Source organism: Sturnira hondurensis, unplaced genomic scaffold (assembly GCF_014824575.4).
Source record: "Sturnira hondurensis isolate 20B ecotype Veracruz unplaced genomic scaffold, ASM1482457v3 Scaffold0008196, whole genome shotgun sequence".
Taxonomy (NCBI): Eukaryota; Metazoa; Chordata; class Mammalia; order Chiroptera; family Phyllostomidae; genus Sturnira; species Sturnira hondurensis.
The window spans coordinates 7,091,091-7,119,088 of NW_028080827.1; the positions used below are offsets into that span (position 1 = coordinate 7,091,091).

The following is a 27,998-nucleotide window of genomic DNA, read 5'->3' on the forward strand; positions in this document are numbered from 1 at the left end:
CTAGGAAACTCTGTCTTCCCAGGAACTGGCCTGCTGCACTACACCGGCTGAGACCAGAGAGCCGATGATGTTTTGCTTTTTGTCCTGGCAGCCAGAAGACCCAGAGCTCCTTTTCAAGCTACTCTTTTCGCTGCTTAAATTTTTTTCTTCTCTTTGGTCCTGATTTCCTACTTGTGCTCATGTTTTATTATTGTGCTGCTTGTGTTTTCATTGTAAAGCCACCACAAATCCTGGTGGGACTTGCGCAAGGCAGGAGCTTAATAAAGATCTGAATGAATGGCCGCCTCCACAATGCACATGCTACTCAGAGCAATTCCCTGTAAGGGCATCACTTCTCAGATGGCCGCTTGCAGCTGGTGAAAGGAAGAAGCACGGCGCACTTCTGGGAACAGATGCTGCATGTCCTGCAAGCGGATGTTTGCTACAGTGGTCCCCAACCTTTGTGGCACCAGGGCCTGGTTTGGTGGAAGACAGAGGGGCAAGGAAGGAAGCAGAGCTCAGGTGAGCTCTGCTGGCCAGCTGTGGATGGGGTGGGGGAGACAGGAGGAGGAGCTCAGACTGGCAGAGCAAGCTGCACTCCTGGCCTGGTTCCTAACAGGTTGTGGCTCCTGGTTTACAGGATCTAGACCTGGGTGTCCTGCTCATGTCCCTTGTCACTCATGTCCCATGTTCACACATCTTAGAGGACCTACTGATGGAATGAGAGTGGCTTAGCAATGGCTCTGGTGGCACATTTAGGTTTATGGCTTTACTTGAAATAAGGCTGAAACTGACCTCAGAGGATAGGTTTCTTTTCATTTCTCAGGGAAGAGACAAAGGTCCTCAAAGCCCAGTCCTTCTGACAACCCCTCACAGCTGCAAACCATAACCTGGTGTCATGGGAATTCACCAGTCTGGCTTGTGGGGATGTCCAACTCTGAATTTCACTGATGTGAAAAGATGTAAGGAGGCGTCATGCTTATTTCTTGGCTTAATACAGTTCCTTTGTCCCTTTGCCTGACATCATAGCCATCTTCTTCTCGCCCTGGCTTCTCATATCACATATAGGTATCAAATCCTTGTATATATTATAACAATCTCACATATCTACCCCATATTACGTGTTTTCTAATCACTGGACAGCATGAAGTCAAACAGTAGCTCAGGGTCTGTGTTTCCTCAATTTAGAGATAAAGAGAAGCTGCCACACCTCACAACTGTGGATTACCTTTCTTCAGGATGAATCAGAGATGCCTTAGCCTAGCGTTCCAGACCCTCCCAGTCTGGATCCACTGCTCTACCTGCTCCCAAAACAAACCTCTGCTTCATCTACACAGAGCTGCCTGCTGCTGCCGTGGGAGGGGTCCTCACTCAGCCCCACTGCAGTGCTGTGCCTTTGCTCGCCTGGCGCCCCTGCCGGGGACGGGCTTCTCCCTTGTTAACATCACTCCATACACTGCTCTCCGGCTTGTTTACCCTTTCTGTCCATCACAATCCCTCTTTTCTGAAGCACTTTTCATACCACTTGCTCCTGACTTAATCATTGTTGTCCTGAATCACTAGCTATTTGGAGCTTCTCAAGGGTAGAGATCAAATTGCCCTTGCGTTGGGTTCCTGCTCTCCACCACGCGGTGCTGCTCACAGAGGTGGCGGTCAGTAAACACTGGCTGAGTGTATGACAACCACGGAGAGGGGGACTTACACACAGTCACTAGTCAAGTAGCATGGCCTAGGGGTGCGGGAGGAGGGGATCAGAGGCCGACATCTCCAAGGTTCTAGGAATCACCTTGTGTACACACCCCCTGCCCCCGCACTGCAGCTCTCATGGAAGGCGGGGCAGGAGCGTGGCCTCGGACTTCAGGAGCACCCTTTCCCGCCAGCCTCTCTGGAGCAAGCTGGCCCGTGGGCTTTACCTGATCTGCATCCCCTTTCTGCAGGAGCACATGTCCTTGCGCAGGAAGAGGCTGTTCAGGGTGACCGCCCCGATCAAGAAGAAGAGCTGCTTCACAGCCTGCCTCACGAGCTCGGGGTCCAGGCCGTTCTGGCACATGGTGCTGTAGAAGTAGCTCAGCTGCTGCAGGACGGAGGCCATCGTGTAGGCGTCCGTGTCGTCTATGCTGGACGACCGCTTCCGGAAGCCCGTGGGCTTCAGGCCGGAGATGCCCTGCAGGCTCTCGTACTCCAGCATGCCTGGCACTGCGGGGGACAGGAAGCTTTTCTTGCACGCACCGTGGGGATGACCAGAGGGCCCTTCCCATGGCTATTATGTGTCTGTTTCGGGAGGTGACATTTTTCTACCAGAGTTAGTAGTGGACAGAGTGGTGACAGAGAAAGCAAGAGAATCAGGGACTGGGGAGCACCAGGCTGTGGCAAGGGTAGGTCAGACCTGGAGCACCTCTGCTTTCAGAATCACAGGAAAGAGAGCAGGGTAGCACAGTAACTCACGGTCTGGAGCCATTTAAAACTGAAAGCATTTAAATTGCAGAAAACGGAAGATCCTATATGAGTTTGAGAGGGGCTTTGGGAATTCAGAAATACTTGGCTAAGACCCAGGATTAGCCATATAAACAGTAGCAATTCTCCCAAGGTTTTCCTTTCAGGATGCATCACCCTTACAGAAGGAAAACTATGAACCAGGTACTTACATATATATATATAGGTAGATAGATATATATAGATATAGATATATAGATATATACATATATATATAATTGTTACAAGCAATCAAAGAATTAAAAAGTAGACATATACACCACTAAATTTTCTTGGTTTTAAAATTATATTCTGTGTAGCCACACATTCCATACACCTCGTTTGTTTCTTAGGGGTTCAATATTGCTATAAATATTTTTGGTTATCAACTCTTTTCTTACCTATTATGGGCTGAATGTTATTTTCCATTACGATGATGAACTGATGATATATTCGTATAGCCACATCACTGAGAATCTGTCTGTATTCTGACAGGTCAAAATTGTTCAAGCAGTTCTTATTCTGATGTGGACTGTTGTGTTTCATGAATTCCTGAAAGTGATTTTGAGCATATACAATATTAAAATAACATAGGCATGTAGGAAATTGAAATACTATCTCTACTAATGGTATTACAATGGCACGATCAGCTTCTACTATATGCCCACACTTCAAAACTTAATGTCTGGTTTGTATTTAAATAGTTCGTGATGTTTGGGGCAGCACTTGTTTTCCATGACTGACTATCCGGTTTCCATGACTAAGTCACCCAGTTTACAGAACCTTGTGTATAGCAGCCCACGCAGACAAATGTAGTATGTTTAACATGTTCAAAGAGGAAAAAGAAAAAGAAAACATAAGGACAAGAATAGGACACTAGGATAAAAGGCAGAGGTAAAATTTTAGAAATAAAAATACAGACATTGAAAAAACACTCAGGGAAAAGAACGTTGCATACCTGGCTGAAGGGGGCAGAAATAGGATCAAAATGTAAACGCTGTCAGATAATACCCTCCTCCACGAGGGTCTCGGGGACGCCAGTGCGTCTCAAATGGATGGTCTGTCGGTCTCCGCCCCCCACCCTGGTGTTGTTCCTTCTAGTCAGAGCGTGGGTCTCCTTTACCTACTTCTCCTCCTTCTGTTCTGCGGTACTAGTAGGAATGCATTTATACTTTACTTTGTATCCACTGGGACAGCTGGCTAGCTACGGAGAAGAAGATAGGAGGCCATTCCCTCACACATCAATGTAGAGCAGGCAATCACACCAATTTTGGATGAGTAAAAGCACAAGTGAGTAAAGTAAGCATAAATTAGATAAGTACATTAGTAAATTCTAAGTTTGAATTGTAAGAGTTTAAAAGAAAGCAGGAGAATATCTTCATGATCTCAGAACAGAGAAAAACTTCTTACAACGTGTAACATAAAAGGGTAGGATATATTTAAGTACATAAAGTTGAAAAACTGTGTATGACGAAGCCTCCATAAAGAAAATTAGAAGACATGCCACAATCTATCCATAATATATAAAGATCTCCTATAAATAAGTAAAAAATCACCACTAAGAAAAATTTAAAAACGGATGTAAGTAGGCAGTTTAAAAGGAAGCCCAGATAGACCACTAAGCATACGAAGTGATGCTTGATCTCACTGGTATCAAGTAATTTCAACTTAAGTCAACAAGGTATTGTTTATGCCAGTGACACTGGTAAATAATATCTCTCTCAGTAGCGAGTGTTGGTGAAGGTACGAGACACTGGAACCCTCATTGTTAGTGGCACCCTAAAACGGTGCAACTATTTCGGAGAGCAGTAAAAACCCTAGAAGCCATTTGGTTATTTGGTCAAGGACACTTGGCTCTGTGAGTGCCTGTAGGTGGGACGCTCCTTTACGATGTCAGCCCCTTAGAGTCAGAGTCACAGCGGCAGAGGAGTTACAGGCTACGGAGGAGCAACCGGAGAGAACAACTCTGAAGAAACAGGCATGTTGAACTGAACGCTGCGTTTTAGAGTCGTAATACTAAAAACTTCAGAATTTCACAACCAGGAAGAAACTTAAAACTTATCTAATCTACCTCATTAATTTAAAACTCAAGGAAACTGAGGCTCAGTGCCATGCCCAATGTGTAAGCCTCTTTCTAGAAGTCTTCTGCTTGTGACTTCTGTCTCCCTGACGACAGAAAGTCGGCCCCCTGCGGGGGACGAGAGAAAGCCGGCGGCGCAGAGGCAGTCCCTGAGCTGGGCGTCCCGGGTCCTGGCCCCACAGGAGCCGAGACCGGCACAGACGGGCAGTCAGCACAGAGCACAGCACGGGCCAGTGCCTACCTCTTCTCCACTGTACTGCTTCAGGCAGTTGAGGAAATGACAAGTATTGGAAAGCCAAAAGGACAGCATCTCAAAGTCTTCTACGTGCTCCTTGAAGAAACAAACACACAAATAATAAAATATGAACTGGTGATTATTTTCTTGGTTTCTAAATATTTAAACATTCCAGGCAGCAAGACGGGGCAAATACTGCGTGCCTGCATCCTGGGACAGGATGCAAGAGTGTCCTAAGAAAACCTAGCTTGTGAAAACACAGACAAGGAAAACATCGGTGTACGGGAGGCTCTTCCTAGAACACTCTGGTGGTGACTGCACAGACAGAGACACAACGCACCCAGTGTTGAACACGTGCTAATTCTCTACTCTTAACTCCTGATGACTTCTGGGTACAAGAGGTCATCGTTTGGGGGAGAGGAGGGCAGGATTACTCTAACCTCTCGTGCATTCACTGTTTTTATTTTCCTCTTTCCCTAGGGTATTTAAAATAGGATTTAATTACTCATGCCTCTACTAGAACATGTATTTTACTAAAAGTGAGACAGGACCTTTCACAACTAAAAATTCAAATATACACCAACATCAAACACCGCTTCTCATGTGGAAGGGGAACGAGAGCACTGGGTCTGTATTTTACTGCTTCCTCACTAACACACAGCTCATCTCCGCTTGTGAGCGGGGACTAAGGGTGCATAATGTGGTTTTAGAAGGGAGAGAGATAGATGGTAAGCTTTCAGGCCTTCTCATTCCTCGCCATTCACACTTCACACACCAATAGGCGTGTACTCTTCACAGCCGGACTCTGACACCCTAAGGGGACAGAGGTAGTGGGGTGGTAGCTGCCAGGTTGTAGTCTCGAGGTATGGCTCTGAGGTCTGTTGGCAGATCCCTGCTGTTAGGGATCCTTGACCTAACTCGTCTTTTTCTAACAACTTGGCTGTTTCACTGACTGGACTTCAGACTGGTTTGAGGAATATGGTTCTCCAAAGCCTGGAGGTGAAGGATGGGCATCTGGTCATTCCCACAAATGTTCCTAAAGTGCCTATAATTCCAAGGGCCAAGGTCAAAGGTAGTTCTTACCTTAACTACCTGCTTGATGCCATTGATGATGCTGTTCATGAGGGACTTGAGCATGTTGGCGTCACTGAGAGAGTCTGCGTAGCGCACGCACATGAACAGGATGTGGGCCGGCAGCCCAGGGATCATGTTCACGACCACGCCGCGGGGCTTCAAGTCTAGAGCAGAAAGTCAACGAGGATGACAGCTGGCGGTCAGCTCTCCCCCTGAGGAACCTCTGACTATGGGGCAGGGGTTGTTTGGTTTTCTGCACTCGGTACAATGCTTGAATGCATAGGGATGTCCTTTCTCTTTAAGGAATTCAGTTTGGCTTTTCTTTTGGCAAAAATGTCCAGGAGCTACCTGCTCCTCTTACTTCTCATTTGCAAAGAACCTTCTCCCTGGTGTGGAAACCCTAGATTTCAGATCTCCAGGGTAAGACAGGAAGCACCCACCCCAGCCCCTGTGATGAGCTGCAGTATGATCTCAGGGACTACGTGCACCCGCCTTGGATCTGGAAAACAGGAGCACAACAGTCCTGCAGAGGAGGCCTTGTGGCCTTAGAGAGAAGAGAATGGTGGGGAGACACATGGGGATGAAGGGAAGAGAGAAACTTCGTAGAACAAATTAAGATAAGCAAACAAAGACTTCCCCATGGCTGAATGAAAACTAGAAAACAAAGAAGAGGCCCCCAAACTGTGCATCTGTGAGGGTGGAAAGGAAAGGGTAGGGGTGCTCCTGTGCTCTGAGGGGGTTATTCAGAAGAGGAAGAAAGGCTGCACGTTGGCTTTTTGCCCTGAGATCCTGCGACTGGCTGACAAAGAGGCAGCTTTTCTACTTCCCTCTGTTTCATGGTGGAGACAGTCTAGTCCCGGTAATTCCAAGACCACCAACGCCTGACCATGCTCATGGGACATTCCTGTGACTGAGCTGTGGCCAGTCACAGTCACAATTGCCCACAAGTAAACTTCTCAGTGGAAGTTGAACAGAACACAAGAGCCACAATCCCTCCCACCATGGGTGCTGTGCTGAGACCCGAATCGGCGGAGAGGTGCCGTCTCTCCAGGCCCTCTGATTAGACCTCAGAGGAGGATAGGCAGTGCTTCTCAGCTGAGGGCCATGGAGCCCCAGGGGACATTTGGCGATGTTTGGAGATGTTTTTTATCGTCATGACTAGAAGTTGCTACTGGTTTTTACGGGGAGAAGACAAGGANCCAAACTGTGCATCTGTGAGGGTGGAAAGGAAAGGGTAGGGGTGCTCCTGTGCTCTGAGGGGGCTATTCAGAAGAGGAAGAAAGGCTGCACGTTGGCTTTTTGCCCTGAGATCCTGCGACTGGCTGACAAAGAGGCAGCTTTTCTACTTCCCTCTGTTTCATGGTGGAGACAGTCTAGTCCCGGTAATTCCAAGACCACCAACGCCTGACCATGCTCATGGGACATTCCTGTGACTGAGCTGTGGCCAGTCACAGTCACAATTGCCCACAAGTAAACTTCTCAGTGGAAGTTGAACAGAACACAAGAGCCACAATCCCTCCCACCATGGGTGCTGTGCTGAGACCCGAATTGGCGGAGAGGTGCCGTCTCTCCAGGCCCTCTGATTAGACCTCAGAAGAGGGTAGGCAGTGCTTCTCAGCTGAGGGCCATGGAGCCCCAGGGGACATTTGGCGATGTTTGGAGATGTTTTTATTGTCATGACTAGAAGTTGCTACTGGTTTCTACGGGGAGAAGACAAGGATGCTACTTAGTATCCTACCACGCACAGCAGCCCTTAAAAAGAATTATCCAGTCAACACGTCTGAGGCTGAGAAACCCTGGGCTAGGGCGGGAAGCAGTGAAGGAGGAGAAGAGACAGCCACCACCCAGGATGGTGGCAATGACTGATGTTCAAGTTCAAGAGATAAAGCAAAATTTCAGAGTTTCAGGATTCACTACCAAGAATGAGGTTTTGAATGAGCCTGGCCTCGTCTTCTCTCTTGTACTCCAGCATCCCGAGGTACTCCTTGGGTCCTGAGGTCAGGTGCACATCACCAGCTGTAGACAGAGGCAAACAACCAGTTAAATACACAAAAACAGCTTCTACAGGCCTTATAATGGGACTGTTCTGTCTGCTTCTATCCCATTCTGCCTGGTTTGCACTCCTGTGGCTTTCGGATAAATAAAAACTTTCTTGAATCCTGAAGAGTTTCTTCTGGTAGTGATCCTTATCTGTTCATATATCCACGAGTACAGCTGCTGCTGAGGAGGCCGAGTTATCCTCGGAGAAATCCTGGTGAGTGCCTGGTGCACACCCCACACAGCAGGGGCATGAAGCAAGCCATGGTGCAACACCTGTCTTCAAGAGCTGATGCCACAGTTAAGGAAGCAAGACCCACGAAACGTTTGGTGTGTGCAGCACCAAACTGTGTGATCTTGAGGGGCCTGTATTAGTATCCTATGTGCTGTCACAAGTTAACACAAACTTAGTGACTTAAAAGAACACAAAACTTTAATCTTACAGTTCTGGAGGTCAGAACACTAAAGCAGACCTTATGGGGTTAAAATCAAACTGTCGGCAGAGGTGTGTTCCTTCTGGAGGCCGTGGGGGAAAATCGTTGGTTGCCTTTTCCAGCTCTAGATAGAGGCCATCGGCATTCCTGGGCGTGTGGCCACATCACTCTGACCTCTGCTTCTGTCATCGTATCTCCTCCTCTCCATCTGCTGAGGTCAGATCACCTTTCTTACCATGACATTCCTGTCTCTCTCATTATATTGGGTCCACAAAGATAATCTGGGATAATCCCCCCCATCTCAAGGTCCTTAACTTAATCACATCTGTAAAATCCCTTTTGCCATATAAGGTAACACATTCCCAGGCTCCAGGGGTTGGGACAAGGCCATCTTTGGGTGGGCCACAGTCTGCCTTCTGGTCCCCAAAGATTCAGGTACATTCTGAGAGAAGGAGGTGTGATGACAGAAACAGAGTTCAGAGAGTTGACGGTGGCAAAGGCCAGGGAATGGGCTTTCCCCAGAAGGCTCCAGAAGGAATGTGGCCCTGCTGACATTTGATTTTAGCACAGTGAAAACCATTCTGGACTTCTGACTTCCAGAACTGTAACCTAATCGATCTGTGTTCTGTGAAGTAGCTAATTTTGTGGTGATCTCCTAGCAGCCACAGGAAATGAATGCAGGGGCCGTAAGAACTCACATAGAAGTGAACTGGTACTGTTGAAAATGTTTGTGAAGGAGGCAGCACTCCATTTGGGCCAAGAAAAGCGAGTAGCCTTTGGTGACGGTAAAAAGAAGGTAGTGTGGATAAAGAGTTAACAGGTCTTTCTTACTGTTGCATGAGAATTTCTCTATTAACTTGCTAGTTCTGTTCCCTTGGAGACTGATAAAGGTAGAGGGTCAACTGTTTTACTAAGCAATAGGAAGAAGGACTTCTGATTGGCAAATCGCATCTGGACCCGAAAGAACAGTAAATGAAGTAGAAATACCTGACAAGGGCATCGCGCTTTGGGTTTTCTTGTGTGATGATGAACAGATCAGGGTATGCTCCTTACAGGAACCCTGGAAGCTCGTGCTACCCGTGCGGTGAGCCAGAGAATAGTGGGCTTGGGGGCAGAGCCTCTGCCCTCAGTCAACCCTTCAGATGACGGTGCCCCTGTTGGCAACCAGACTGCACCTCAGAGCAGGAAGCACAGAGCCAGGCTGCCTGTATTCTTCACCCTCAGAGGCTGCATGTAACAACACACTATTTGTTGTTTGAAGTTGCTAGATTTGGGGTAATGTGTTATTTGACAATAGATAACTAATACAGGAAGGGAAGCTCATGCATTCTGCTTTAGACATGTTGGGCTGGAGGTGATAAAGGCAGAGAAGGTCATCTTAGAGGCAAAGGGGACTGAGATTTGGAAAAGAGGTGAGGCGTGGGAAGATTTGGAAGCCTTTATGCAGAGGTGAGAGATCATTCATCAGTCCCAACAGTGGGGACGCGACGAGGGGTTGGGAAGGACAGATATGGTTGTTATCTGAGGGGTGGTGATCGATCTGCCTGCCTCGAAGGATCTCTCTTTACATCAGCCATTACTGAGCCCCTAAACCCACCAGTTGAGAATCATTCCTTTGGATTTCAAAGACTTGGGGCCACATCAAAAAATAAATACTTCAACAATGCACGTTGACCTCCACTGAAAATTGGAGAAGAACGTGAATGTTATTTTTTCTACCTTTTTCTATGGTCTTAGTGAGCGTCTTGACTTGATCTTGTAGCTTCCTAATCACTCTGTCCTTCATGTCCAACTGTTCTTCCAGATCCTACAGAGATCAAAAGAAACAAGGATGCCAGCTTAGAAGCATCTACATTTATTTTTTGGGAATAGCTTTATTAAGCTCTAATTTACATAAGGTCCAATTCATATACAGTTTAAAGTTCACTACACAATGCAGTGGTTTTTAGTAGCCCATGGGCAATCATCACTGTTATCTAATTCCAGTACCCAGTCATCTTATTGCAAAGAAGCACGTAACTTTTACCTGTCACCCCCTGGTGCCCCACTCCCTTCCAGCTCCTGGCAAACACTCATCACCTGCTTTTTGTCCCGATGTACCTCCGTGTCTGGCTCCCTTCATTTAGCAGAGTGTTTTTATGGTTTCCCCATGTTGTGGCACGTATCAGTACTTCATTCCTTTCTGTGGCCGAATAATATCCTATTGTGTGGATATACCACACTTATCTTGATCTATTTTCCCCTTAATAAATAAAGTAATACCTATTGTGGAGAATTAAAAAATATGAATGTGTGAGATTAAATTAATCTCTTTGAACGTCAGAGGCTGGAGGCAGAGAAACTCTTCAGAGATTGGGGTCCTGGCTTTGCCTGTCCTTCCCTAAAAGGGGTGGCCTTGCCCAGGCTGATGTGGACTCCAGACCTGGGAAATTCCGAGGTTCCTATAAATATTTCCTGTGAAGGGCAGAGAGTGTATAGGTTCGTCCTGAATTCCAAGGGCTTTGACACAGGAAGGATTCGGGCTTCTCCAGCTCAGCAGTGCCCACCACACAGGGTCACTGCAGCCCTGTGCCCTCTCGGGACTCTGGGGGCAAAGGGGAATTCTGCTGCTTCTACTCTGTGGCCACCTTTCCCCTGCTATGGCTCCGACCTTTCAAGTAGAAGTGTAGGCATAGTGTCCTCTCTCTAATTCAAGCCCATCCTATTATAATCTAATAATAAAAAGTCACCCATTAATCCATAATCTGGAAGGAACCACGGCTCACATTTTATTTCAATCCTTTCTTTTTCCCTAATATGGCACAATACATTTTATATCATTGGTATCATACATCATTACATCCTTTATATTCCCCTAATTATATTGTGGACATTTTCCCATGTTTGATAATATGCCCGAACCATCACTTGAATGGATGTCATATAATACCCAATCATTTAACCTTCCCACTATTATTGGACATCCATTCCCCCCTTTTTGCTATGCTTAATAACACTACTATGAACACTGCACAAAATCTTGGCCTACATATCTGATTGCTTATTAGGAACAGAATCTGAGAGGTTGCATGACTGAGTCAAAGGGATGCACTTTGCAAGGCTCATGATGTTTGTCTCCAAACCATCCCGGGAATGTTCACACCAATTTCTATTCCTAGAAGCTGTGTATGACAGTGCCCACTTCAAGACAGTCTGACCAGCACCATAAGGTCTCTATTATTTGAGAGGCAAAAACAATACCTGATTTTAATTTGGAATTTCTTTGATAAATAGTAAGATGATCAGTATAAGTTTTTTAAAATTATTTCTTTTCTAATAAGGATTTTCTCTGACTCAAAGGGTTGCATATGGGGTTAATTAGGGTTCTTGCAAAATTCATGTCCACTTAGAACCCTGACTGTGACCTTATTTGGAAATAAGGTCCTTGCACTTGTAATTAAATTAAGGATCAGTATGAAATTGTGCTTGGTTAGAGAGGGTTCTATGTCCAATGACATTGTCTTTATAACAGACACAAAGTAGTATAGGACAAAGCAGTTATAGAAGGACACAAAGAGACACACAGAGGGGAGGCCGTGCGAAGACACCAGCAGAGGCTGGTGGTGATCTGTTACGAACCAAGGAATGCCAAGAGTCAGAAGCTGGAAGAGTCAAGGAAGTCCTCTCCCCTAGGGACTCTGGAGGAGTGTGGCTGTGCCAACTTCAAACGACTTTGAATTTGGACTTCTGGTCTCTCATACTTCCTTTGAAGTATGAGAGAACAAATCTGTATTGTTTTAAGCCACCCAGTTTGTAGTCATTTGTTATGGTGGCTCTAGGAAACTAAACCAGTTAAGCCTCATCTGTGGGTGAAATCCACCACCTAATTTATAGGTATTCCATGCCTCTGTGGCACATTCATCTGTTCATTTGTAACATAGAGGCTACTCATCGGTTTAGGAGTAGTTTGTTGGCATGAACATGTAGATACAACTGCTCCCCCGCCCAGGGCATTATGGAAGCAACAGGGCCGGCCCATCCCCACCTGGGAACAGAGCCACACACACAGGGGCTCCTGAGAAGGGCCACTGAGTGGGACCTCACTGTTCCTGGGGCATCAGAAACAAACTCACACAAATCCCACACAGTGAAGGGACTGACACATACCCAGAGCGCCACACTCACAGCTAAGGAGTGGCAGTTCACATGGATAAGACATGCAACATGCACATGACCCACCCACATTTCCACTGGCCCCCACTGAGACCCCAGAGACACACAGGCAGGCAGGACCACCTTGCACGCATGTTCAATGGCCATCTAATTGGTGTGATTTGAGGAGTCTGTTCTCTGAGAAAGGTGTACCCTCCTGGAAAGAGGTGGCCATCATCCAGGTGCCCCAACTGGAGTTTGTTACTTCCTGTTAAATACTGAACTCCCTGGATTCCTCTTCAAAGTTAAATCCTGCCACTATAAAGTATAACTTTGGCCCATCAAGGTTTTCCTGTGACACAACAAATGGGGGACCCTGACGATGGGGAGCAGGGCCTGTGGACACGTCCAGGCTGCCCACTGCACTGGTCACAGTCGGAGAGGCCACCAGGCCAGCCAGGGGCCTGAGAGTTTCTAACTCCCAGGAAAGTGCCCCATCTGCTACTTTGGAGCTTGTCTCATAGGCTTCACACATCAGTAAAATTTCAAAACAATTGTTAGGGACTGACATGAAGCTGCCCAGTTTTGACAAGGGCATTTTCAGTTTGATGAAGACTTTTAATGATTTAAATTCTGTCACCTACCACCATGACCATTTCATAGAAGAACATTTTGACTATAACATTTGTAGGAAGGACATACCCCCAGAAGAAAACATGGGCACTGTCAACTAGGATGGGTGCTGTCCACGGGACAGAACCCAGGGCCCTGTGCCACCTCACGTCTCCTCTGGGCCTCCCTTTACTTTAGCATTTCCCTGTAAGTCCCAAGACTCCCCAGCAGTGGGATCAACCTCAGAGACCACCTGTCTACAGCCACACATCACATGCTTTAGGTGGCATGTCCCCCTTTCCGTGACATCTGCACATGGGCAGGCAGTCATTTATCAACAAGTGAATAAACTTCTCACCCTGTTTTCCATAGTGAGACGAGATGCTTCCTGCCGGAAACGACTCTCTACTTCACTTTCAGTTTCAAACGGTTTCAAGTGCTCACTGGTTTCCTGCATTGCTTGGATCTTATCAACCAGCTTCTCTTTCTCTTTGGTGCGCCTTTCATTCTGGGCCTCTATGGTCCTGAAAAAAGGAGAGAGGAAATTTCGGTATGGGCTTGACCGTCATGGAGAAGTCACTCATTGCCATCACAAGAACTGATATTTCCAAAGACAGAAAAATGCTCTTGCCAATTTATGTGTAAAGCAACAGTACCTGAATATAGGAGTCCTTGAAGGGAAGGAGACCAGGGTTGGCTGGGCTATAAAACTGTCCATGGACCGCCCCAGTCTCCTTTACCTGCTGAGAGGTCCAGGCTCTCACCCTACCGACACTTACACCCCTTGACTGTGCCCACAGAACATCTGTACCACTCAGACCCTCCTAACCAAAAGCTTCATTATCTTCTTTGTACACAGTCTAGGGATCAGACACTTAAAAAGCCGGGAGTCAGAGGGAGAAAAGGAAGCCCATCGAAAGAATTACAAAATACTCATGGATGGAAAGTGCAGCATGGGGAATACAGTCAATAATACTGTAGTAACTGTGTATATTGTTAGGTGGGTACTAGACTCATCGGGGTGATTACTTTAGAAGAAGTGTAAGTATCTAATCACTACATCAAACACCTGAAATTAATATAATATTGCATGTCAACTGAATTGAAAAATAAGTTAATGAAAAAAGAAGAGCTTTGAAATGGTGTCTCATCACTTTCCTAATGGGTGCTCGTTTCTTCTTTATCCCATCAATGAAGTCACAGGACTAAAAAATGCTCTCTGGGACAGAGTGTCCGTTAATTGCTCTGAAAATTAAGTATCTCAACAACCTGGCAGCAAAACAGAACATTTTCTTTCCTTTTGTTAAAATTATATTTTATTGGTTATGCTATTACAGTTGTCTCAATTTTTCCCCTTTTGCCCCTCTCCACCCAGCACTCCCCACTCCCTCAGGCGATCCCCACACCATTGTTCATGTCCACGGGTCATGCATCTAAGTTCTTTGGCTCCTCTACTTCCTGTACTGTACTTTACACCCCCATGGCTCTTCTGTGACTACCTATTTCTACTTCTTACTTCTGTCACCTCTTCAGCCATCTCCCACACCACCCCTCCCATCTGGCAACCATTAAAATGCTCTCTGTATCCATGATTCTGTGTCTGTCTTAAATAAGTCCCTTTAACATTTTTTATAATAATGGTTTGGTGATGATGAACTCCTTTAATATTTCTTGTCTGGGAAGCTCTTTATCTGCCCTTTGACTCTAAGTGACAGCTTTGCTGGGTAGAGCAATCGTGGGTGTAGGTCCCTGCTGTTCATGACTTTGAATATGTCTTATCAATCACTTGTTGCCTGCAAAGTTTCTTTTGAGAAATCAGCTGACAGTCTTATGGGTATAGGTAACCCTATAGGGTTACCTATAGGGTTATATAGGTATAGGGTTATATAGGGTTATATACCTTACCCTATAGGTAACTAAGTTCTTTTCTCTTGCTGCTTTTAAGATTCTCTCTTTATCTTTAGCATTTTAATTATGATGTGTCTTAGAGTGGGCCTCTTTGCATCCATCTTGTTTGGAATTCTGTGCTTCCTGCATTTGCATATCTATTTCCTTTGCCACTTTAGGAAAATTTTATTTCACTATTTTTCAAATACATTTCTAGTTTCTTGCTCTTTCTCCTCTCCTTCTAGCACCCCTATGGTGTGAATATTGGACCTTCTGAAGTTGTCCCAGAGGTTGTTTATACTATCCTCACTTTATTGGATTCCTTTTTCTTCTGGTTGTTCTGGTTGGTTGTTTTTTTTTCCCGTTATGTTCCAAATCATTGATTTAAATCTTGGCTTCATCCACTTTATTGTTGTTTCCCTGTAAATTGTTCTTTATTTCAATTAGTGTACCCTTTGTTTCCGACTGGATTTTTTCATGCTGTAAAGGTCCTCACTAAGTTCATTGAGCATCCTTGTAACCAGTGTTTTGAAGTCTGCATCTGATAGATTGCTTATCTCTCTTTTGTTTAGCTCTTTTTCTGCAGTTTTGATCTGTTCTTTCATTTGGGCCATGTTTCTTTGTCTCCTCATTTTGGCAGCCTTCCTGTGTTTGTTTCTATAAATTAGGTAGAGCTGCTTTGACTCCATGTCTTGGTAGTGTGGCCTAATATAGTAGGTGTCCTCTGGGGTCCAGTGGCACAGCTTCTCCTATCACCTAAGCTGGGTTCTTGAGATGTGCCCTTCATGTGGGCTGGGTATACCCCCCTTCTTGTAGTTGAGCCTTGGTTACTGTTGGCAGATCAGTGGGAGGTATTTACCCAGGCCAGTCAGCTGCAAGGACTGGGTGTGACCACTGACCACCAACCACTGCCCTCTGTGGAGGATCAGTTGTGCAGGGGCAGGGTGGTGGTGCTCCGACAAGGTCTGTAGCTGTCCACCAGGCATTTCCCAGGTAGTGCAGGCCAAGGTCAGCCCCCACTTGTGTTTTGCCTGGGGCCACCCTGTCTGACCTATAAAGCCATCTGAGATGGCTGCTACTTGTGCTGGGTTTGGAGATTCCCAGGAAAAGCCAAGCTGTGAATCTAGACAGGCTGCTGCTAGTGCTGGACCTGGGGCTCACTGAAGCCAGCTGTTGCTTGTTTGAGAGGATTTAGGAAGGTGTGTAGCATGAGCCAAAACCAGCCATTCACATGGAAAAGCAGCTTGAGTGGACTGGTAAGTTAGGTGGGGTGGAGTCTCTGGGGATCTCCAAGGTGAGTCCAACAGTGTTAGCCAGGTTGATGGAATCTCAAATATGGAACCAGCTTGGCAACTCTTTGCAGGGAGGCCTCAGAAAAGGGATAATGGCCTCTGTTAACTTTGATGCCAGACACTTCAGTTTCTCTCAGAATGCCATTTATGCCTTCAAAGTGTTACCATGGTACTGGAGCTCGGAGGCAGTGAGTGTGAGTGAGTCTGGGTGTGGGTTCTTTAAGAGGAGCTGGTTGGGGCCCTAGAAATTTCTTCCACTGACTCAATCCCTGCTGGGTTTTGTGGCAAGAAGTTGTGGGGACTCATCTTCCTGGCCCTGGAACGTGGGGCTGGTCAGTCCTGGTGTGGGGCTGGACTCCTTGCTCCTGAGATATCTCTCCCAAATTTCTATCCACCATGCATGGGTGTGGGGCCAGCCCATTTTGTATTTGTGCCCCTATTACCCATCTGGATGGATGTGGTTTCTTTAATTCCATAGTTGTCAGACTCCCATTTGACTCGATTTCTGATGGTTCTGAGTGATGGTTGTCCTATATTGTAGCTGTAATTTTTATGTGGTTGTGTGAAGAGGTGAGCCATGTTTGCCTACGCTGCCATCTTGACTGGAAATCTGTTCCAGAACATTTCCCTCACAAGGATTCTCTAGGGCACCAGGTGCTCTGCTGGTCAGGATATAATAAATCTGGGGCAATTATCAGTGAAGATCTTCTATCAACACGATTTTAACCTTTACCCTAAATGGTGTGCTATGAGAAGCTATGTTCTGTCTCCCACAATGTTTTCTTTTTAACTAGTTTTTTGAACAGACAATCCATGTCCACATGGTGTAACATTCTAAGGGTTTAAAAGTGTACATGGTCTTCTGGCCAAGATGGAGGCATAGGTAGACACACTGTGCCTCCTTGAACAACCAAAATAAGGTCAACAAAAATTCAGAAACAAAATAACAACCAGTACTGACAGAAAATTGAACTGTATGAAGGTCCGACAACCAAGGAATTAAAGTAGACACATTCACCCAGAGGGGTAGGGGGGGTGGAGTTGGGTGACGGAGCAAAGAGGGATCAAGGGGAAAAAAAAGCGGTGGCTGGCGGACCCTGGGTGCATAAGGCAGCAGCTGGCAGACCCAGCGAGGTGGCAGACTGTGGAATGGGGCACAGCGCACAAGGTGGCTGGCAGAACTGGGCGAAACTGGGGAGTGAGACAGACAATGCAACCCAGGGCCCCAGCACTGGGAAATAAAGCCTCAAAACACTGAGGCAGCGGGAGAGACTCCCAGCCTCACAGGAGAGTTCATTGGAGAGACCTATATGGGAACAGAACATACAAAAGCCCATCCACACAGGAACCAGCACCAGAAAGGCCCAGTTTGCTTGAGGGAAGCGGTGGAAGGGACTGAAATCCAGCAGAGAGTGGAGCAAGCACCACTGTTCCCTCTCAGACCCCTGCCCCTCATACAGAGTCACAACCCAGCAACTGGGTTGCCCTGACTGGGGGAACCTAAGGCTCTGCCCCTCACTACATAACAGGCATGTCAAGACAAAAAAATGGCCCAAACAGAAGAACAGATTGAAACTCCAGAAAAAATACAACTAAGAGACCAAGAGATAGCCAACCTATCAAATGTACAGTTCAAAGTACTGGTGATCAGGATGCTCGCAGAATTGGTTGAATTTGGTTTCAAATTAGATGAAAAAATGAAGGCAATGCTAAGTGAAATAAAGGAAAATGTACAGGGAACCAATAGTAATGGTAAGGAAACTGGGACTCAAATCAATGGAGTGGACCAGAAGGAAGAAAGAAACAACCAAACAGAAAAGAAGGAAGAAACAAGAATTCAAAAAAATGAGGAAAGGCTTAGGAACCTCCAGGACATCTTTAAACATTCCAACAACCGAATTATGGGGGTACCAGAAGAAGAGGAAGAGCAACAAGTGGAAAACTTATTTGAACAAATAATGAAGGAGAACTTCCCCAAACTGAAAAGAAATAGACTTCCAGGAAGTTCAGAGAGTCCCAAAGAAGTTGGACCCAAGAAGGAACACACCAAGGCACATCGTAATTACATTATCCAAGATTAACATGAAGAAGAGAACCCTAAAAGCAGCAAGAGATAAGGAGACAGTTACCTACAAAGGAGTTCCCATCAGACTGTAAGTTGATTTCTCAAAAAAGACCTTACAGGCAAGAAAGGGCTGGAAAGAAGTATTTCTGTTCAGGCAAGGACCTACATCCAAGATTGCTCTATCCAGCAAAGCTTTCATTTAGAATGGAAAGGCAGATAAAGTGCTTCTCAGATAAGGTCAAGTTAAAGAATTCATCATCACCAAGCCCTTATTATATGAAATGTTAAAGGGATTTATCTAAGAAAACGAAAATAAAAAATGTACAGTAAAATGACAGCAAACTCACAATTATTAACAACCACACCCAAAACAAAAACAAACTAAGCAAACAAACCAGAACAGGAACAGAACTACAGAAATGGAGATCACATGGAGGGTTAGCAGTGGGGGGAGTGGGAGGAGGAGAGAGGGGGAGAAGGCACAGAGAATAAGTAGCATAGACGGTAGGTAGAAAATAGACATGGGGAGGGCAAGAATAGTATGGGAAATGTAGAAGCTAAAGAATTTATAAGTATGACACATGGACATGAACTAAAGGCGGGGAATGTGGGTGGGAGAGGGTGTACAGGGTGGAGGGAAGTGAAGGGGGAAAATGGGACAACTGTAATAGCACAACCAATAAAATATATTAAAAAAATGAAAGTAAATATGGTGAAGAGTAAGTCTTCTCCCCTCCCCCGTGCATCAGCCATCCAGCTGTGCTCCCTGCAGGCAACAGCATCTTGTTTGGGTTTTTTTTGTACATTGTCCCACATGTGTATGTGTGGGTGTGTACACATGCATTCTTTTCCTCACATTTCAATGCTAATATATTATAAATCTTAACTAGCACCTAGGTTTTTCAGCTTAGTAACACATCTCGGTATTTCCCACAATTTCAGAAAAGCATCTCATGAGCATGAATTTGAGGTAATCCACGTTAACACTCACCTATTTTTCCTTCCTTCTTCTTCTTGACTGCCGTTCACCTGATTGGATAATTCTCCTACTTTTCCTGCAGTGAGAAGAACTGTCAGTACCTCCAGGGCCATAGCATGGGTTCTGATTTGGGCCTGGTCCTCTGTACAGTTGTCGGGGGTCCTAAACTGTTTTCAGCCGGCGATCAGGATCAGGTTTTGTTTGGCCTGAACAATGTTTTAAACTATTTTTAAGCCATTATTTTAAAACTGTGATATCTCACATAAAATTTCTATTTCACATAAAAATGGGTTGTCTTTTAAAAACGGGAGTATCAGGCAACACTGGGGCCAGCATTCCCACTTGGCAAGGACCACCAGAGCTTGGAGGCAGCTTCTGCCTTTAAATGCCCATGCACCTTCTTAGAGCCCCACACAGCCCATTTCTCACACTGATGTCACGTGCCTGGCCAGACAGGAAGTCAGAGTTTGAGACCCCTGGGTATAAGGACTTTTCTGTCATTTCCTGTGGAGAGGACACCGTTTTCTAAAAGCGGTTTCATGAGGGTCCCAGTTACCTTTCGTGTTTTCCATTTGTTCATTCAGGCGGATTTCAAGGTCTTGCTTCTGTTTCTCCAGTTCTGAAATCTGCTGTTTAAAGTCTGGGATCATCTAAAGAGAAGAATTAGAAATATTAGAGTATAAAATACTTCATCTATGAACTTTAAAATCTCAGAGCTTGTCAGACGCAAACTAAACTCTCTAGGAGCCCACTGAATATTAGTCTAGTAAGTTGTGTAAGAAGGCCAGCCAAGACGTTAGACTGGATTGGAATTAGGACTCTCTTCCCTCAGACCTACATAGTCAGAAGAAACACCAGCGTGCTCAGAGGAAGTGGCCCTCACAGCCACAGTCCCCACATAACCGCTGTCTCCTGGAGAGAAGGAAGTGTGCTGTCTGGGGGAGGGGCTGTGGGAGCGCTCAGTGCTGAGTGGGGGGGCGGGGAGTGAGGACACGCAGCGGCCTCCGTGGTCCAGACACAGAGACATGGCCTCCTTACCCAGGGACAGGAAAGTCATCTCAAACGGGTCCCACTGCGCCCTTTGAATTCCAGGCTGTGCTCTGTCAGTGGAGGTCTGGAATTGTCCAGCATGTTTCTCAATCCTTTGTCCTTGTCTGTATATTTTTTTAAATGTCCATCACCTCTACCCTCAGGCAGGTAAAAATAGTTTCTCTGTTGTACAAGTTTGTAAAAACACTCATGCCTCTGAAGTTCAGATAAAGAGTACTTATTTGACTGTGCAATTGGATTTTACTACATATTCCTCATGAAAGCTGTACCCAAGGAATAAATAAAGATGTGAAGGACCTTAACTACTGGTCCACATGTCCGTGGTGGGAGGGTCACGTCTCTTCACCTGCTGACATAGACCCGAGATTCCCTAGTGGCTACAGGGGAGGGAGAGGAGGGGGAGGGGGAGACAGTGAAGAAGCTGAGGAGGGACAGTGAGTGAAGTGGGATGAGAAACTGAGGACAGGGTGGTGTCCTGGAAGCCACCAGAACAATAAGGAAGGAAAGGGAGTGGTTAAGTCATCAGATGTTGCTCAGAGATGAAGAAAAGAATGAAAATGAACCCTACACGCTCAGCTTGAGGTAGACAGATTCAGTTAGTGGGAGGGGGCATGTGACACAGTTGGGTAGCTACAGAGTGAATAGGAGGTAAATGGAGAAATCGCGGTTGGATGACCATTGAGAAGTCTGGTCAACTCCCCCAAAGAAATGGGGTGGTGGCTCCAGGGAATGCGGGGCCAAGGACGGGATATGCTGTGAGTGCGGCGATCTCTGAAGCAGTTCTCCACACCAGCAGGCACGAGTTAGAAGAAAGGGGGGGACACACGCAGTGGGAGGGCGCAGGCCGTGCGGAAGGGGAGGCGAGGGCGCGAGCAGAGGGCGGACCTCCTGGACGTGTGCCCCTCTCAAGAGTCACCCTTTACCTTTATGTGCTTTTGGTCACTTTCCAAAGGGTTAGGACTAGATTTTTTTTTTAAATTTAGATTTAAACACACACACAATTTGGGCCCATCCTACGGGGGAAAAACATTCTCAAATCAAAGTGTGCTCTAGCCTGGGGTAATTTAATAGTTTCTCTTCTGAACCAATTATTTTACTACTAGAAAACATAAGTTGGGTCCATTGTTTTATTGCCGAGAAATGAAATTTTACTCCCCTAACAAATAACATGTCGAGGAAAACCGCCACCACCAGGGCCCAAGGCTGAGACCGTACCATGTTTTCTGATGTCAGCCTGGTCACTTCATGGCGAATACTTTCATTGATGTCATTCTCTTCTCTAAATAATTTCTGCAGGTGGTTTATTTCTTGACTTAGATGCACCACTTTGAGGTTCAGAGCTTCAATCTCCTTCTCATAGCAGTCCTTCTGGGACTGGAAATGGCTCTCCAGAACACTGGGAGAGGAGGGGCGGAGTTAGCCACGTGGGCCGGACTTCACTGCGCGGGTGGCCTAGCGGGTGCACGCGCAGCAGTTCCGGAAGCCCACAGCTGGAGCCGCGCGCTAAGAACAGAAAGTTTCTTTACGTGCCTATCGTCACAGGCCATGGAATTAGGGACATAGAATAAGAAAATCCCAGCTAGTTAGGAAGCATATGTGCTTCCTCATAGGAATAGTAATTCCGACTAGGAAATAATTATAATAGGAAATACTATTTTAGACCCTGTTGAAATTACATTTTTACTCTAATAGTTCAAAAGGACGTTCTGTAGGGTGCAACAGAGGCAAAGATGTGTTTCCCTGTGCATTTGTCAAAGCCGACGGACTGCACAGCATCAAGAGGGACCCTCACATGAACTACGGCCTCTGGTGAGAATGATGGGTCAGTGCAGGTTTGTCTGTTTTTACAAACGCACCCGTTGGCGGGAGGTGCTGATAATGGCCGTGCATGTGTGGGGCGGGGGGTATATGAGAACTCTCTGAACTTCTGCTGAATTTTGTTATAAAACGAAAACTGCTCTTAAAATAAAGCTTATTAATGTAAAAAAATGCAGCAAACTACTTCCATTTAAACGTACCTATAGCAACATCAACAGCAGCATGGCTAACTTATTTGATATAATCAGTTTTTACTGGGTAGGTTATGAGTTTTTTTATTCAGCATTTTAGTCTATAAAGAGAGTGTTCTTTGTTACTAATTACTTAATTCACAAAGAAATATTTCCAGAGACTATTAGGTCATTTTACTATAATAAATTTATTTTGTATATCAAATCTATGTAAGATAAACTTTCGATTTTCCAGTAATCAATTTTCCAATAATAGATGATCTTCGATTCAAAGATAATAATCTATTATCTTTGAAACAAAACAAAACCCTGAGGGGACTTTCTCACCGGGTTGCTTTCTTTAGTCCTTCATAAGCAAACCAAAGTTCTCCATCCTCATTTAAATGTTCCAAATCTTCTACAGACAGCCTGGAGAATAAAGAGGGTGAGAAAATCTACTATCTGTCTCATGTGTTGCATGTTTCTAAATGTTTGATGACACAAAAATGATTACCTGCTTCTGACATCTCCAATCTCACAGCTTTCGAGAAGTTGTTTGGTGATCTCTGACATCTTTTCTGAGAGGAAAGGCAGCGCTGAGTGAATTGCGTTCTTGATGAGCTCTCTTCTCCCTTCCCTTTCTAGGGCCCAGTTTTCTAGCGTCACAGGGTCTCCAGCTAACCAGCAGCTCAGGAACTTACCAGCCCTTTAACCCACCAGCTACTATGAAGCCAGCCAGCCATTCAGCTTACCATACATCCAACCCGCGAGCCAGCCTGCCTCATGCCAGGCAAAAGACGCATTTCCCCGGCAGTGACACCTAGGATAAATGCAGTCTGCACCCCACGGGCTCAGTACTGGGGTTTCTGTTACCTCTCATTTCCCGCTTTTGTGACTGCACATGTTTTTCCACGTCTATCTTCTGTGTCTGAAGTAGCTCTATCTCTTTTTCAAACTCGGAGATGGTCTGAATCGTGCGATGACCACACCAGGTAAGGAAAAAAGACAGTGATTACAGTTTATATCAAACAAAGGGAGTACTCTTCCAGTGCCGTGTATCTGTGCTGGGCATCCTCACTGCAGTTTCTTCAATGCTTATTAAATCATCACTGCCCTTACACACACTGTGGCCTTGAAACATTTTAACTGCCCAAAATATTGTTAATTATTCCCAGATCTACCTGGTTGTATACATAGACTTGGTTTCCCTACTCAAAGAGAAACAATAACTACTTACTATAAGTTTAGGTGGGGGAGGGAGGAAGGGGAGCAGGGAAAAGTAAAACTGAAGGGGCTAAATTCTCTTTCACTGCACGATGAAGTCCTGGATGTGAGGGTGGGGGCAAGGCCGCCACCTTCAGAAGCACAGATTCAGGCTCTGGCTAGGTTTGGATGTGGTGCAGTGTCAGGCCAAAGCACAGCCAGGAGGTTGGGAGGTGGCTATGGGGCGTGACTGGGATCCACTGAGGGGCAGCCCACATTGTGGGGAGGAAGCTGTATCCTGCCTTCATTACCGTGTGGGCTCACCTGGAGGAGGGAGATCTGTGCTTCTGTAGCCATGGGATCTGTGCAGAGGCCACTAACCCCTCACTGGTGCTTTTGTCAGTTAGTCCAAGTGTTTAAGGGCTACCGCTCCTGCTTCTCCAGGGGTGAGAAGGGTGATCAGACTGACATTTACTGATCGCCTTACACGCACAACCTCTTCCTTATGACGGGCCCATAGGTGAGTAGAGCAACTTTTTATAGATTAGGAACCTGAAGCTGCATGAAGGGTAAATGGCATGTTCGGGGTCACAGGGCAAGTTGATGGGGCCCCGAGTTCTCTGATCGGAAAGCCTTGCTCTTTGTAATGTTTCAGCACTTATTACAAGTCATTAGTGTATTTACTTATAGATGGATTTTCACACAAAGAACTTGATGATGCTGTGTTTACTTTCTTTGCCATTAGATGAATCTCCACCACATGGGAGAGTGTGGACCACAGTTTCAGTTACCAAAGAGGAAATAAGTGACACACAGTAGCGCCTCACCCCAGGTGCAGCCGCATGATTGCCCAAGACACAGACTGTAGCCAGATGGCATGGCCCCACGGACACACAGCCGCATTCTTATGGGACTGCTAAGAATGAAGCCGTCGACATAGGAAAGTGCGGTTCCTCCTGGTCCCCCGGTCCACGGGCCCAGACGGCATGACAGCTCTGCTGTGAAGGTCATTGGCAGCTCAGCTGTCAGTCCTAGTGATCTTCTAAACACATGGCTGATCCATGACAATCACAAAGAATATTTGCCAATCTTAACACCTATTCTACTAATGTGTGTTTCACATATTTAGTGGAAGCTTAAAAACTTTCCAGCCTTACACTGAAATGTTTTGCACTCAAGAACTTAGGGACACACAGGTTTGTGTATTCCTGTAGGGAACGGATTTCAGTTCAGTCTTGGTTGTCCAAGCACGGATCACTGCTTTAGAGGGATTGCCTGATGATAGTTCAGAATGTGAGATTCTGATAGTGAGGCAATTTAGCTGTAATGCAGGCATTTATGGATGTATAGCAACATGATGGACTGCATAAAAGTTCACGTCAAGTTATAATTTAATTTGGATACATTTTTAGGTCAGTATATTTGAGTAAACTTTATGTTAGAGAGCTGACCTTTAAGATATGAAAAACATGCTTGGGTGGCTCAGTGGATTGAGGGCTGGCCTGCAAACCAAAGGGTCTCTGGTTCGAATCCCAGTCCGGGCACATGCCTGGGTTGTGGGCCGAGTCAGGTCCCCAGCAGAGGGTGCGCTGGAGGCAACCACATACTGACGTTTCTCTCCCACTGTTTCTCCCTCCCTTCCTCCCTGACTAAAATACATAAATATTTAAAAAATAAAATATGAAAAGCAATTATTGTTAAATCAAAGGTGGCTTTGGGGGTTATACTTGGAAGAAGAGAAGGAATCAGGGTCCTTTCACTGTAGGCCTTGGGGTGCATTCAGCTGTCTGATCCTGTGAGAATTTGAAACTGCTCCCTCTGTGCAGCTGAACTGCTTCAGCCAAATAGCACGTCTGGAAGCGAGAAGCAGCTCCTACCTTTGCCTGTTTGCTCAGCCGGGCCACTTCGCCCTTTAAGCCGTCAGAGGTGATGCGCTCTTCCTCCAGCTGGTGCTGTAGCTGCACGCTCTCATCCTTCAGAGCTTTGATTTCTTCCTTCAAAGAGCAGATCTGCTTCTCATAGTCTTGTGTTTTCAATTCAAAACTTTTTTCGAGAAGTCTAGGCAGCAAAAGGGGAAAAAATGAATTCAGAATCATCTCTAAAGTCTTCACCCTGGCTTAGAACAATATTTTGAAAAGAAGAGGAGACTTCAGAGAAGAGACAAGTTCATTAGGGTCGATAGTGACAGTTCCAATGAACCATGGCCTTGTTTTTAGCTGTTTCCTGCCTCCGTAGGTTAAGAAAGCTTCCCACACCTTCTGATCCGAGAAGCTGGTCTACAGTGGTCCTGCACAGAGGGAACACAGAATACGGAGGTTGGACTTAAAGAATCAGTGGTGGCTGGGCTACTGTGCTCCCAGAGCCCCCTGGTTCCACGAGGTTCCCTTGGAGAGGACACTTCCTTCAACAGAGACCTTGACATGTTCTATCAAGTCCCGGCCCCTGCCAAGTTCCAAGGACCCAGGAGGGGTTTGGTTGGTCCTGAACAAGTGAATAGTCATTTAATGTCAAAGAGTTCAGCTCTGTAAACATTCTAGACTAAATTTCAGCAAATTTAGATGCCCCAGAGTTCAGGAAAACCCAATTTCTCATGTGACAGTTGCTCAATTAAATATGAGATGACTGACCAAGAAAGTAACTGAGGAGAGATGCATGACCTAGACCAGCCCAGCACAGCCCACGGGGGCCTAGAACTGAGGCAGTTCTAGGGGCCCACTGGGTTTGCGAAGCATCATTCTACTTGCTAAGCTGTCAACTCGGTTCATTTTATGACTTGCTTTTATAGCACAAAGAGAAAAACTCTGAGGAAGAGAGTCCCATTCCTAACAGGTTCTTGTTTTATTTCCTTTGACAGATATTGACAAAATTTTAAATTCTGTTTTCAGGTTTTAAGAAAACCCACAGTGCTCCTAAGAGGCCAGTAAACTACCACTGAAGAAGCAGAATGCAGCCAGAAGTCATATGTAAAAAGAAGCTTAAATTTGTCATCTAATCTATGTGGGTGCATGCCCTCAGACCGTGGGCATCTTTGCACCCCTGGAGGGTTGTGCCAGTGGCCGAGACTTCGCTGTCACTGACGGGCCAGACTGAGTTACAGGTGCATGCTGATGAGGACTGCAGAGCTCCAGGTGACCTGGCCTCAGCCTGGCTCTCTAAGCCCCTGCTTGAAATGATCTCTCCAAGTGGCCCCACAACACAGGGAAGGGAGGTGCCAAAAACTGAGCCCCACTCCTAGAGTTAAGAGTTCATTGAAAAAGAGATTTTTCAAGGTCAAGAGTCAAATATCCCTATTTTTAAACTGATGTAGCATCAGGAGACACTTTGTCTATTTGTTAGCCCCTGGAGCCCTCCAGTGACAGTGCTCTCCCCATCTGCCCTTGACCTTGGGCATCCTGCCTCCTTGCCCAGGCCCAGGCTCTCCTGCTAACTAAGTGCACCCAGAAGTACTGAATGTACATCCTACCACCCCAGGCAGCCCTGAGCCTCCTGGTCCCCAACAGAGACAGGCCAAGAAGAGAGTCAGGCCCCAACACCCTGCCACATGTTCCTGCTTTGAGATCTAAAACCTTCTAGTTGATTCCTTAAGAGAAGGGAGCCCAAACTGAAGTCTTTGGAGATCAGCAAAGGGTTTGATATTGACACAGAAAAGGTGGGGATGGTACAGTACAAGGTCATGGGGGGCCGCCTTAGTTTTTGTGATGGGTTTTATATCTCTTATTGTCTGGGACAAGAGTCAAGTTAACAGATGTAACAGGTGGGGGAAGCGAGGGAGGTTTATTCCCCTACGCAATAATCTTACTTCTTAGACTTGAGAGCAGTTGAAAGGAGTGGCAGTCTCTGAACTTCTCAGTGTCTTAGCAGTTAAGGGAAAGCAAGGAATTCCCTGGGGGTCCACGGCCCACAACTGCAGAACCTGTGCAGTGTCTGAAAGGCGCACACCGCGGGCCTTAGCTCTCACGAATCCCCAAGTCTCTCACTTCCTAAAAATGTGCACACCCCACTCTCCTGTATCTGTGATCTGCTGACTGCAAGCTGAGAAGGAGAGGAGAGAACAGCAGGGAGAGAGAGCAGCGGTGGCTGTGAGGCCAAGCAGATTCATACAGTCGTCGTTGTTCTTCCTTCCGCACATCTTCAAAGAGCTGCTTGGTGAGGTCGTCCAGTTTTCCTGTGGAAAGACAATGCTTTTGGAGATATGTTTGCGAACCCAAGCCTTGGTTGTTTCACATCGTGTTTAGGAAAGAATGCAAGAACAATCATGGGGTTATTTATTATTTCATAAGACGAGAGTATAACTGCCACTTTTATAAATTAGAAATACGGGGGTTCAAAATAACTCTCATAAATTTATGTTGGAGTCTATACTTAGTTTCATTTATAGCATTTTTATTGGTCTATCATTTGTTTGATTAAAATTAGGCATACTGGCTTTGAGGTAATAAATATTATTAGTAAAAGTACACAGAAACCCTTTGGGAAAAAT

The 27,998-nt window shown here is 45.9% G+C and overlaps 1 protein-coding gene across 3 annotated transcripts in view; it reads right to left on the reverse strand.

Moving 5' to 3' along the window:
• The window catches only part of MYO5C (myosin VC), an 89,777-nt gene that overhangs the window by 2,713 nt on the left and 59,066 nt on the right, over positions 1-27,998 (reverse strand). For 2 of the 3 annotated variants that reach the window (XM_037054652.1, XM_037054651.1), the window contains exons 24-38: positions 27,620-27,683; positions 25,396-25,576; positions 23,189-23,282; positions 22,830-22,893; positions 22,664-22,744; positions 21,543-21,723; positions 19,834-19,927; positions 19,290-19,353; positions 13,413-13,578; positions 10,031-10,118; positions 7,758-7,856; positions 5,850-6,004; positions 4,773-4,862; positions 2,853-3,003; positions 1,893-2,175 (exon numbers count right to left, since the gene is read on the reverse strand). In XM_037054652.1, coding sequence (XP_036910547.1) covers positions 1,893-2,175; positions 2,853-3,003; positions 4,773-4,862; positions 5,850-6,004; positions 7,758-7,856; positions 10,031-10,118; positions 13,413-13,578; positions 19,290-19,353; positions 19,834-19,927; positions 21,543-21,723; positions 22,664-22,744; positions 22,830-22,893; positions 23,189-23,282; positions 25,396-25,576; positions 27,620-27,683 — 1,855 coding nt within the window. Of the gene's footprint in view, positions 1-1,892; positions 2,176-2,852; positions 3,004-4,772; positions 4,863-5,849; positions 6,005-7,757; positions 7,857-10,030; positions 10,119-13,412; positions 13,579-19,289; positions 19,354-19,833; positions 19,928-21,542; positions 21,724-22,663; positions 22,745-22,829; positions 22,894-23,188; positions 23,283-25,395; positions 25,577-27,619; positions 27,684-27,998 lie in introns of those variants that run through there. The other variant, XM_037054653.1, reaches the window with a different exon arrangement.